The sequence below is a fragment of the Mustela putorius genome, unplaced genomic scaffold, assembly GCF_011764305.1.
Source record: "Mustela putorius furo isolate JIRA1106 unplaced genomic scaffold, ASM1176430v1.1 tig00003836_pilon_pilon_pilon, whole genome shotgun sequence".
NCBI lineage: Eukaryota > Metazoa > Chordata > Mammalia > Carnivora > Mustelidae > Mustela > Mustela putorius.
Genome location: NW_025421989.1, coordinates 12934684 through 12948425, shown reverse-complemented (window position 1 = coordinate 12948425; position 13742 = coordinate 12934684). Strand labels below are relative to the sequence as shown.

Here is a 13742-nt window from a genome sequence, read left to right as displayed (position 1 = left end):
GAGGTACCAGATTCTAAAAACACAAAAGAAAATACTAGGCAACACAAGAGCACCTATAATATGCCAGGAACTGTGCTAGGAACGGAGGTTTATATAACATTCCTTCTTTGATCCACAGAGCAAACCTCTGAAACAGATGTTACTCCATTTTACAGATACGAGAAACAGAAAAGTTCCATAGCCATAGTCACACAAGGCCAGAAACACAGGCTCATCAAGTCTACCTTTCGGCCCAGGAGACTGACATCACAGCCCATGGTCTTAAGAGAGTATGTTCCTAGAATTGATAGGTCAGAATAAGATGCATAAGAAAAAACAGAACAGGTATCTTGATTTGGAGATAAGACCTTAGATACCAGAAGAAACAGATAAGATTTGAAAGTAGTTGCCTCTGGAGATCAGAAATATGTTGAATTGGAAGGAGAACAGTTGTTTCCACTAAAGGTATTTAAGTATTACTTAACTATACGGATGTATTACTGTGATTTAACATTTTTTAAACATGGGTAGCAGTATCTGCCTCTGAGGGTTGTGTTAAGAAGCAAATAACGCACATGAAGATCTGTGCACCAGGCCTGGCACACAAGTCTCAGCCCCTGAGCATTAGCTACAGCTACATCCAGCAGGTTAGACTAGCAGGAGCCAGGAGAGAAGTTGAAAAGGGGTTCTCAATCAGATTGGTCTGGAGACACTCAGTCTGATTTAAAACATACTCACATATATTCCCCACTAGCCAGGAATCATGGCAGAATCTTGGACAGGGAAATGGCCCCAGAAAAATGTATTCCTAGAAAAATATTCCAGCAGTGAGACTTCCCTCTGAAAAGGCATAAATTAAGAAAAACTCTAGGGACGCCTAGATGGCTCAGTTGGTTAAGTGACTGCCTTTGGCTCAGGTCATGATCCCAGGGTCCAGGCATTGAGCCCAGACTCAGGGTCCCTGCTCAGTGGGGAGTCCACCCCTCCAACATGCTCATGCACTTGCTCCTGTGTGCATTCTCTCTCTCTGTCTCAAATTTAAAAATTAAATTTAAAAAATTAAATTTAATTCTAAAAATTAAATTAAAATTTTTAAATTTAATTTTAAAAATTAAATTAAAAATTAAATTTAATTTCAAAAGAAAAAGAGTAACTCTACAGTACTCTAAAAGACTAGAAAGATGGAGAGAAATGGGTTGTCTCCCTGCCAATGGTAGAATGGAAGCCCAAGGTGGATGGAATGAGGAAAGAATGGGGCAAGGAGTAGAGAGGGTGAATGCAGACAAGTTGGGTTTTTTTTTTTTTTAAGATTTTATTTATTTGACAGAGAGAGATCACAAGTAGGCAGAGAGGCAAGCAGAGAGAGAGAGAGAGAGAGGAGGAAGCAGGCTCCTCGCTGAGCAGAGAGCCCGATGTGGGGCTCCATCCCAGGACCCTGAGATCATGACCTAAACCGAAGGCAGAGGCCTAACCCACTGAGCCACCCAGGCGCCCCTGCAGACAAGTTGTTAAAGGAAAAAAAGGTAGGGTAGAACTCAGTAACAGGCTGAGTGGGCAGAACAAAAAATGACTCGCCTATGAATAAAAAAACAAAAAACAGGCACCAGGGCTGGGGATAAAACTCCAATGTCCAAGCCCAAATAACATTAGGAATCAAAAAGAATTCCTTTTCTAAAACTAGGGAAGTCAGGCAGGAGAGAGAGATTCTAAGAGGAAAATGAAGAATTCTCATTTCATTTCACATCCAAGTTTCAGGAGAGACATTTTTTTTGTTACTAACCCTTAATAACATCATCTTGCATTTGCATTTGCATAGGACTGAATTTCCAATCAGACTTGATACTTCTGTTCTCACTAATCCTCATAACACCCCTACAGAATACTGTTACCCCATTTTTAAAAGAGGAAAGGAAATCGTGGTTCAGAGCAGTTCAACGGCTTGCCCAAGGTCATGCTAGTCACATTAAACCCACGCCTTCTGATTCCAATCAAAAGATTTTTCCATTATGCCACACCTGCTCCTCTCTACAAGATGCCAACCTCTAGCCTAGCACACATTTTTATCTGCGTCCCTCTAGAACACCCCACTATTTTCAATGCAGCAAAAACCTGCAGAAACTAGGTCATTTTCAAACACACCCCACAAAATACAAAAGGAGGGTTACGGATAACCAATTCTAGAATACCTTTAATTAGTCCTATCTTAAACTATGAGCCTGAGCCCCAGGAGGACAAGATGCTGCAGTGAATTTACGGAGCTTTAGGCACTGCAGGCTAGGCGGCCAACTCTGCAAGTCATCCTCGGAACCGACTAACGTATTTTACCACAAACGTGGCCAGCACAGCACCAATGTGAGAAGCAGGCAACCCCACAACTAGGCATTTTACAGTTTCTCAGCAAAACGCTTCCCCTACCATTTATTTCCCTTATTCTTATTCCCAAGCACAGGAGCTAGTTTCATTTCTGTGTGATTGGTCTTTAAAGGTCGAATCAACTCTTTTGCTTTTGCAGAGTTATATTTTTAAGTAGTTTCATAAAAGCAGTTGTTATACAAATACGTTTGGAATGTTTGCCGAAAGGAACAACAATTCAAGACAATACCATCTTTCACATGCTATGTTCCTGTGTAATGAAATCTGTATATGAAGGATTAAATCATCTAAATCATTTACAAGTCTAAAGATAAACTAGTTTGTAGGGTAGGAGACAAGGCATTATTACTAAGATAGATTTCAAAACAAAAACCTTGCTTGAGAGTATAAAATTAAATTGAGCCATGTTTCCAAGGACAGAGGTAATTAAGCCAGGAGATTCGGCAGCTGGTGGCGTTGCCGGCTGATAGATTAAGGAGTCTCTACACAGCCTGGGACAGCTGGACAAGATCGCCTCTTACCTGGATGCATCTGCTCCGTGCTGCTCCGCAGTTTGCTGTAGCCATGGCTCAAGGGCACCCTCTGGTAATGAGGCGGGGAAGAAGGAGGGGAGGCGAGGGGTGACATCGTGGGAGACTGTGTTTCCTGCTTCAAAAGAACCAGAGCAGAGTTCAGGGGCAATCACTCGAGAAGCCTGGCGCTCCGAGCTGCAGTTATGAAGTATAATGCAACTCAACTGCTGGCGAGATGGTTGATTTAACAAATGGAGGGAATGTTTTCTCAAAAACACAGTTCAGTTAAAATGCAGTGTCTGAGGATTCACATCTCCCAGAGAACAAAGTCTCGCCAGCGCTTAGTTGTCTAGATTACTAAAACGAGCCTGAAATGCTTTCAGTTATTCTGCTAAAATTTTCCTTTGGAAAATGGAAGACAATGATCACATGAAAGAGCATTCATACTCCCCAGACCGGATCTCTTTGTGGATAAATTCAACTTTCCTTCGTTGATAAAGGCTCCTATTTCCTGGATTTACACTTACCAAGTTTTCTAGCAAATGTGGATATTAAAAATACACATTTAAAATGCTTAATGCTAAATGTTCCTGGAGCTTACTATGCCAAAGTAAAATGCCAGCTTTTTCACACTGGGGGATTACTGAACAGTTCATTATGGGTAAACCACTTCTAAACTCTAAGATGGAGGTTTTAACAAGCGACAGTTCAAACCTCAGTTGAAAGGTGAATTCTATGTAGGGCTCTGGCAAGGTAAACCATGTTACTCTGCTACTGGGTTTCCACCTTTTTTGTTTAAAAGTATTTATTTATTTGACACAGAGAGAAAGAACACAAGTAGGCAGAGAGGCAGGCAGAGAGAGAGGGGGGAGGCAGGCTCCCCGCTGAGCAGAGAGCCCTACCCGGGCCCTATCCCAGGACCCTGAGACCATGACCTGAGCAGAAAGCAGAAGCTTAACCCACTGAGCCACCCAGGAGCCCCTCTGCCTTTTTTTTTTTCCTCTGCCTCTTTTTTTAATACTACCAATAAACTGGTAACTTCGGAGCACCCAAGTAACAAGGAAACAGTACCTCCAATCAACATGCAGACCATATGGGTGCTAAAAAATGCGATCTGAGATACTGATCAGACACTCTTTTTCGAGAAAAGGAAAGTGTGAGTTCACATCAACAGATTGGGTGGGACTACCATAAACCCAACCTGAAGTGAAAGGATGTGTCCTCAACCGCGCAGCCAGGGAATGGGCCTAGAAAGTCCCTGGGGTATCAACCACCCTAGGATAGTGAACCCTCATTCCTTTCCAAACACTAGTAGGAACACGCCCCAGAGCACTGATTGAAGAGATGGTGTGTGTGTGTGTGTGTGTGTGTGTGTGTGTATCTCCATCCCTGAAGAATCTGTTTAAAATGTATCAGAATTACAAAAGCAACAGCACATGGAGTTATTTAACAGGACATGCTATATATACCCGTCACTTGACTATAAATATAAAAATTCTGTAGCAACCTCATATATACAGCATTATCATGGTGAGCAATGTTAATTAGTTTTTTGACTTAATATTCATTGCACTTAAAAAATATTTTGATTCGTCCTCCTAAAATATGAATATCTTTGTCTTACAGAAGATACTATATTGAATATAATTTGACTTTTCTGCATGATTCAGTACCTTTATTAGAAGTATGAGCTGTACCTTCATGCCATCAGGGTTTACTAATGCATAAGACTATTTACCTCTTTCTTGATAGGCTCACTCCTCTGAGATTTTATACTTCTATCTCGATCAATCACCACCTGACTATTGCAATTAGTGCTCTAATTTTAAAAGCCCGTCCTCCCTATCCTTGTCCCTAACCTGCTAAATGTGTAATGGCAGCATTTCCCAAGATGGAATTCCAAACATGCTCTGCAAGAGAAGATTTCTTGGTGAGAGAAGTCTAGTAAGCACAAATCTCTAGGTTTCCTTACAGCAGGACTTCTCAGGGCCTTGAATGTGCCAATGTGCACTATGACTCCCAAGACTGAGGATATAGTCTTTCCCCCAAGAAAAGAATATGAAGCAGCATTCTCCAAACATATTTAACCACAGAAATCTTTTCTCCAAACTTTTTGTAAGGAGAGAATCTATTAAAAACTCCTAGGTGGGCACCTGGGTGGCTCAGTGGCTCAGACCGATTCCTTCGGCTTGGGTCATGGTCTCAGGGTCCTGGGATTGAGCCCCACATCAGGCTCTCTGCTCAGCAGAGAGCCTGCCTCTCCCTCTCTCTCTGCCTGCCTCCCTGCCTACTTATAATCTCTCTCTGTCAAATAAATAAATAAAACCTTAAAAAATTAAAAAAAAAAACACTGGGGATTCCTGGCTGGCTCAATCAGTTGAGCTTGCAACTCTTGATCATGGAGTCCTGAGTTAAAGCCCCAGGTTGGGTGTAGCATTTACTTAAAAACAAACAAACAAAAAATCCTGTAAGTTACGTTTCAAAGAACCCATCTGGAAATGCTGATTAGAGAATCAAGTAAGTGTGTTAAATCAGTAGCCTACTTTGGACACATTCAAGTAGGCTTTTAAGGACCCAAGGGTAGCTATATGTCAGCTGCTTTTCCTTGCTACAAGGAAACTTTACTGGCTCACTTCCAAGTCTATAATTATATCCCAGATGGCGAGGTTTGCTAGAAGCTTGACAGCGGATATGAGGCACTGCTACGTGAGGTTTTATGATCAGAATAAAATGGACACGCCCGATTAGGCTGTTTACCTGCTTATCCTCATCGTCCATTCTCTTGAAGGTGTTTTTTTCAGTGACTGAATACGGAATCTGAGCCTTAGGCCCATGAAGCTCAGCCGGGTTCCCAAATCGTATCTCAGCATCGGTCTTCGACATCATAAAGCGAGGCAGTGGCAGTTCTTTAGGACCAGAACAGAGAAGCTCAAGTGAGACTTTATTTTAAAACTGTGAAAAGCAGGCTCAATGGCCAAAAGATGAATCACTTTTGAGGAAAAATTCCAGAGCACTAAGTATAGATTCAATTTTTATTTGGACACAATGAAAACTCCTATAATAATGTCACGAGAGAAAAATGCTTCAGTTCTACCATGGCATGCTGGCTTCACGTTTTTAAATGCTGTCAAGTCACTGCAGAGGATATTCAGGTTTTGGACTGATCTCCCACCTCAGCCTTTAGTCCAGCACCAGCAAGAAGGCTGTGCTACTGTATAAACACTGTAAGTGGCAAATGAAGGAGGCAAAATCTATACAACACATATTATACGCCAGACACTATATCGAGATCTGCAAATGTTACATCATTTAACCCTCACAACATCTCAGCAAGGTAAGACTACCATCAGCCTTCTTTTACAGATGTGGAAACAGACTCAATGGAGCTAAGTTACACCCCCAAGATCCCACAGCTTGCTGTCTACGGCAGAGCTGTCAGTCCCCAGAACTGCTGCCCTACAGAAAGGCCCCTCATTCCTAGGGCAAACTTACTGGGTAAAACAGTTTTTTAGCCTACATCATTCCTTAAGGAATTTTCACACTTGATCTCCAATTGTCTTTTCAGAAAGGAATAAGGAAAATGGGATCAAGTTAGAGCAATCAATCCAACATTGAGCCAGATTCTACTGTCAAAACCATTAGCCACACTCACAAGGCTACAAAGAGTAGAAATGCAACAGCCTGGAATATTTACTTATCTTTCAAATATCTGATAAAACTATTCTCAAACAGAAATGGTGCTTTGGCACACTTCTAGTTCTCGGCACAGCAAATCACACACAATCACACAACACAAAGAACTCCCAAAATGGGGATAATATTATGGATTATGTTAATGATCTGCATCTGTATCCACTGTTCAGGAGAATACTCATCACCGAGCCTCTGCACTTCCATCAGCGCTCTATTCCAAACACAGCTGCACTTCCACTGATTGATGCTGTGCTAAAGCCAGAAAACATCTTAGCAACAACAACCAAGTATCCCAGCTCCCCAGGCAAAGAAGGCCCCTGGTTCTCGGATATCCACATCATGTTTATTTTTGGTTGCTATGTTCACATTTGATTCAAAGAAGTAGGCAATATTATGATTCCCTGCATGATCCATCAGCCAAAGGCCCAAGAGACATAAATCGAATAAGGAATCTGGAAAATTAAACCAGGACTCTCCTCTAAAGAGAAGATGGCCACCATTTTGAACACAAGAAAGAGAGCAGAAGAAAAGAAAACCCAGATACTGTGTAAATCAAATATAAGCTCATCCTATGGTTATTTTCTCAGAAAGGTATTTGTTTCAGTTCAGTCTGCAAAAGGTATCTAAAAAGCTGGAATGAGATCACATAAAATAATCTGTACCCCGACTGTCCACGAGAGGATGACTCCACTGCCAAACACTACTTGAGGGAGAAGAGAAGTAAATGTTCACATTTGTAAACTCCCTGACCAGTGTTTTACTGGGTGTTCAACACGTAATTTTGGGAACAACAGAATACAAACACGAGAAGATGAATATCAACTATTAATATACTAGAACTCCCAGATATCCGATAGGACACTGTCGCTTCACACAGTCTCTTCCTTCCCTGGCTGTGGCATTTCTCCAGAACTAGTCACCTGGCAAAAAACCTCTCTCCTCCAGATGGCCACCAAACAGCAAAACACCAAATATAAGCTGAATTTCTCTTGTACTTTCTCTGCTTATGTGGTCTTAAACAACTCCCACTTAACAGAATTGTAACCATAAATAATAATAATCCTATCAGTGAAAATGTTCATGAAGGGGCTATCTACCTTGGAGCTTAAACTGCCCCAAGCTTCCACAAAGTGGAAAGTAAAACTCTAATTTGTAAATACTCAGTCTAAATGGTTTTTTGTAGTCATATGGACACCATATTTAATAGTGAAACTTTATTAAAAACTTAATCAATGAAGTATCTGCTATCCAATGATGTACATTAAGTAATCACAAAAGAGTCGTTTGTTAGTTTGTTAGTTATTAGCTGGTTAGAATCTCTTCTCCCAAACTGAATTAAGTTAAGCACAAGGAAATAAAAAGAGTTCAAACTGAAGGTTTATGGGGGCCACAGAGACCATGCATACAGCCATCCAAGGCGGTAATTTGTTTCATAATGTTATCTTAGGTTGTAGTCTTTGAACATAGAAACACTTTGTATATTAAATTATAAATGACTATTTTTCCCTTCCTCAAAGAAAACTATGCTTCTAAACAACTGACCCTCTAAAAAGTAAGGGAAAAATCCTTTCATTTTCCATGTTTGGTGGCAACGTGAATATAAGAAATACTTCCATTTCCTCAATTAGAAAAAATGTAAACATAAAACAGAAATGGAATAACAAACGATAAAAGACAATGGGGAGAGGCGGGGCTGAGCAGAGAGAGCCCACGTTCCATCTAAAATGGCAGCTGCTGTTCACTGTCACTGCCACTGTCAATACTGTCCACCAGAAATTGAAGGCGAGCCGCATACATAATTGTAAATTGTATAGTAACTACAATATTTTTTAAGTGAAGAAGAGAGTCACACGAAGACACAGACTGTTATGATTTCACTTATACAAAGAGTCAACAAACATATAGAGGCTGAAAGTAGAATTTTTTAAGTGAAGAGAGTCACAAAAGGACAAATACTGTATGATTTCACTTATACGAAGGATCAAGAGTCAAATGTATAGGGACAGAAAGTAGAATGGTGGTTGCCTGTGACTAGGGCAAGGGGAAATGCAGAGCTGTTTAGTGGCTTTAGAGTTTCACATATTTAAGATGAAAAGAGTTCTGGAGATGGATGGTGGACATGGTTGCACAATATGAATGTACTAAAGGGTACAATTAAAAAATGGTCAAGGTGGGGCACCTGGCTGGCTCCGTGGGTAGAACATGCAACTCTTGATCTCAGGGTCGGGGGTTCGAGCCGCACATTTGGTGTGGAGATTACTTTAAACAAACACAGTTCAGATAAATTTTATGGTCAATTTTATGTTATGTACATTTTGTCACAATTTTTCAAAAAGGAAACAGGTGAAGTTAATTTTAATAATTACTTCAACTCAATATTACCATTATAAGATACAATTGAGATAAAAATTATTAATGAAATAGTTCACATTCTTTTTTTCAGACTTGTTTTTCCACTCCCAGGTGTATTTTACCTGCACTACACACCTTGATTCAGACATCCCACATTGTTGGTGCTCAGCAGCCACACTAGTATAGCCACTGGCTACCCTACTAGCACAGCACAGTTCCAGTTGCTGGTTACCACGAGGGAATGTGGACCACTGTGGCCAGAAATCTGGATTTTACTAAGAGATATTATAACATTAAATGTTAACAACTAAATGATTTCTTTTTAAATTATGTAAGAAGTATTTTGTATGGAGGGATAATTTACATAAATCTTAAGTGTACCATCTGAAGAATTTTGACAAATGTATGTATATATAAGCACATACACCCAAATTAAGATATGACATTTCCATCCTATAGAATTTTCCTTCACATCCATTTCTAGTCAATCCCCTCTCCTTGTCCCACTCGGCAAACCCCGTTCTAATCTCTACATCCAGACTACCTTTCCCAATATAGAACTTCACATGATGGAATCGTTCGGTATTTATCCTTGAAACTAGCTTCCTTCACAATATTTTGTCTGTGAGAATCAACCAGTTTACTGCATGCAGACACAGTTTATTCCTTTTCATCACTATGGAATAATCCATTTTTATGAATATATTGAGATTTTTTTTTAATCCATTCTCCTATGAGAAACATCTGGGCTGTTTCCAGTTTGGGGCCATTATGAATATAGCTGTTACAAACATTGTTGTAAGAGGTTTCTGATGGACATGAATTAATTTATTTTAGACATAAACCTGTGAAGGAAGTCCAGCCCGCTGCCTATATCTGTATACTCTGGGAGTTAAGAATGGGTATTACATTTTTCAATGTCTGGAAAACATCAAGAGAAAAAGAGTTGTGATATGAAAACTGTATGAAATTCAAATTTCAGTGGCCATAAATAAAGATTTTTTGGAACATGGCCACTCTCCTTTGTTTACATATCATCCATATCCGCTTTCATGGTTCAAGGGCAGAGTTACGTAGTTGCAGCAAAGGCTTATGGTTCACAAAGCCTAAAATATCCACCACCTAGCCCCTTACAGGAAAAGTTTGCTGATCCCAGTCTTACATAATGCAATGGTTAAAGTAAAACATAGTCTTACTAAAACAATAAAGGTGCATTTAATGGAAAAATATTTTACACTGCTTGAGTATTTTTATTCAAATTTTAAATAATTTACATTAAAAATTTGATTCCTCAACCAACAATAACCATATGTGGCTAGTAAGTACCACATTAGATGGCACAGTTTAGATGCTTTTCCAGATTTTTGACATTACCTGATTTTATGCTCACAACAACCATGTAAGACAGGTACTATCGGTATATCCCTTTTTCCAGGTGAGCCATTTAAAGCTCAAAAAGGTTAGGAAACTTGTCTGAAGGCACACAAAAAGTGATGGTGCAAACAATTCAAAATCAGGCAACCTATTACTGGAGCCCACACTCAGTCACAAGGCTATACTGTCATCCAGAAAATTAAAATATTCTTTCTATTGCAGGTTTGAACACTCAGCAAGAAACTGTGGCATTTCAGAGCTAGAAAACAGCCTAGAGAAAACCTGCTTGGAATATTTGCATCTTACAGGTGAAGAACTAAGCCCAGGAAGGGGAGGGTGGGCCTTGTCTTAGTCATGCAGCAATCTGGTGACAGAACCATGACCACAACACTCCTACCTGGGGGGGGCGGGAGCCTCCCTCTTGTAATTTTTTGGAGGGGTAATGGCAAATAAATTACATTTACTCATCAATTTCATAAAAGGGCATTTAATTTTTAAAAAACACCTTAGAATTGAATGTATTTCATTTTGCAAATAACTTACTCTTTTGTCCTAATTCTTTCGCCTTTCACTACAGACTGTGCCAGCCTGCCGCCAGATCAATAATCAGTTTGGTGAGCCCAGCCCCAGAGGCTATCTGAACCACGTTATTGCATTATTAGGATTCAGAGACTTCCAGAGGGACTGTGGAAAAAAATCATGGGGCCAGTCATCTCGGTGAAGAAAAAACATTATGTCTTTATTCTCCCAACCCTAGCTGCAAGTTAGCATTTCCTTCAATTATGAACACAGGCCACAAAACACTGTAGTATCATTAGCAGCACCTGTAAATGTCACCCACCGAGACCAGATATTTATATATCACACTACACTTGTTGTAGACATCTTGAAGTATTGTTTATGCCCCTCACTGCTTTGAAAGTATGCTAGTTATTTAGGTCACTATTAAGTCTCTTATTTCATGCATTAATAAAGTATGTATACTGCCATATAACACTTTTTAAAAAGCTTTAGTTTTAATTTCAAAATAACTGGTTTTCTTTCGACTCCTATGTGTTTGTATACACTTAAAACATTATTCCAAGAAGTATCAGACTGCCAAAGGAGCCCACCTCAGCCCTACCTATCTCCCTCAGTCCTCACACCCTGTTGGGACCAGTCTTCACAAAGGAAGGGACAACAGCTCCTGAGGCAAATATCCACCATGTATTTTCCTCATCAGGAATTCTCCACTGGCCCTCAATTTCACCCCTTCCTTCTATCCTCCTATATCACTGTAAGGTTTATACCATCCGTTTAACAAGCCAAATAGGGTGAGGCTAGAGAGAGACTTAGTGCCAACATTTAAAGAGATGGTTACTCTCAGGGTCCTGATTATGTAAATGGAGAATCAGCACTTGTACAGTCCTAAGAATGAGTTCCCCCTTAAAGTTATGTACTCTGGGTGCCTCTGGCCTCACCCCAGTTCACGCCCTGCTATCACTGAAAATATACTCATAGTTTAAGCAAAGTTCTTGAAAATGCTCCACTCAGCTTTCATTAGAACGTGGTCTCAACCCTGGCTCCCAGTAAGAATCACCTGGGACACTCTTAAAAATCCTTATGTTCAGACTGCAGCCCAGGCTAATTTAATGAGAATTTCTGGAGGTGGCCTATAGCACCTGTATTTTTTTATTTTGCATTTAAAGCCCTCCAGCAGATTCTCAAGTGCAAATAAGGCTGGGAACCACAGCCTTAGAAAGACTTCTTTAGAAACCCCTTAGGAGTTCTGGATGAATCTGAAATCCAACTGTTTGAGCTTAAAAAGTGACAGATAATTAAGACTCAGGCCCCAAGAAGAAGCACTCATCTCTTCACTCACTCAACAAACACACCCCGAGTGTCTACAGTGCTCCACAACACAGACCTCCCCCCTTCCCTTCAGGTAAGCTTGCAGACTAGTGAGGAAGACAGAAATTAGTCAAACTGGTAAAGGAGTATTTACAAACTGATAAAAGCGCTCTAAAGGAGCAGATGCAGGCGGAGAGTAAAGTAGGGAGGCCACCCAAAAGCATTGTCTAACAGGATTAACCCATCCAAGGATTACCTAACTCCCTAGGGATCTGAATTTTGGCTTTGACTTACTATTTACTCTTCATTACACATTCTACAACTTCACTGCTAGAAAACTGGTAGCTAACTAATCTTGTCTAATAACAATGCAAGTGAATTTCATCTTAGAAAAGAGTATAATAACCAAGTTATAGTTTTACTGCTCTACAGGGTATTAACCAATTTTATATGTAATTTAGCAATCTTACTCCAGCATTCTTTCCTTCCATGACTATAAATATTTCTGACTCTCCTACACTTTCTTGAACCAGCTTTACTCTATGCTGGTTCCTTCATTAATGAATTAATTTGACAAAACCTACTTTACACAGAATGGTGGGGCAGTCCACAAATCCTGAAGGATGAGCAGGAAGAGCCAGCCACTGGAAAAAGATGGGGGGAAACAGACTGCGGGAACCGAAGACCTCGAGATAACATGGTCTTTCCTGCACCAGAAATGGCTAGGCCAGTGAGGTCCGGCTACAGACTGTGAACACAAGAGGAGGGGGCAAGTTTAAGATAAGGATGGAGAAGAAGAGACTAGATTACTTAGGGCCTTAACGATGAGTGTAATGACTTTGATTCTAGTCTGATGTACAACAAGCCAACCAGGGGAGGATTTCCGGGAGATGGATGAAAAGATCATTCCTACTGCCACATGGGAAAAGAGACTGGAAGAGAGAAGAGAGGAGGCCAGAAATCAATGACAAAACCACTGTGACATCCGAGTGAGCGGCTGAAGGTGGCCTGGTCTAGTGGGTACAGACAGATGGAGGGAGCAGGCAATGAGACTAGAGCCACAGGGCCAGGACTGCTGATGGATTATCCTCTGGAGTGAGGGAGAGGGCAGAATCAAGGATGACTTCTAGGTTCTTGGATTGAACAACTATAGATGGTGGTGGTTGGCCAAAGTGGGCAAGGCTAGGGGCTAGAGGTTAACACAGACTACACAGAGACGCGGGTAATTCGAAGTAAGAATGAACTCAACTCCATGAGCACGATGACGTTACTACAACCTTTCAGATTAAGTTCTCACAGAGCATTCTCTTTGGCCTTCAAGGTTTGTGTCATCAAACACTGATTTAATGGATTTCAAGCAATAAATTGGGAAAATTCTAAGTGGCAGCTCAAAATGTGGCCCAATCTTGCTCTCGTTCTTAACATGCGCTGACTGCAAATAATTTTTATTTAATAAATCTGTAAATGAAGGAAGAAAATTCAAAATTAACTATGGATACACTTAAACTGTCAAAGATAAAAGGCAACATCAGGATTTATAAAATACAACTGAGAAAGCCTTATACTTGTGAATAACTGTTAATCCTTTACCCATGTAATAATTTAGACAACCCCTTCTTATCCCCTCTC

General features: G+C 40.4%; 1 protein-coding gene across 4 annotated transcripts in view; it reads right to left on the bottom strand.

The window, feature by feature from the left end:
• The window catches only part of REPS2 (RALBP1 associated Eps domain containing 2), a 229191-nt gene that overhangs the window by 149027 nt on the left and 66422 nt on the right, over positions 1 to 13742 (bottom strand). For 2 of the 4 annotated variants that reach the window (XM_004758909.3, XM_045089340.1), the window contains exons 3-4: positions 5622 to 5770; positions 2874 to 2997 (exon numbers count right to left, since the gene is read on the bottom strand). In XM_004758909.3, coding sequence (XP_004758966.2) covers positions 2874 to 2997; positions 5622 to 5770 — 273 coding nt within the window. Of the gene's footprint in view, positions 1 to 2873; positions 3001 to 5621; positions 5771 to 13742 lie in introns of all 4 variants that reach the window. The other 2 variants (XM_013059620.2, XM_045089339.1) reach the window with 1 other exon arrangement.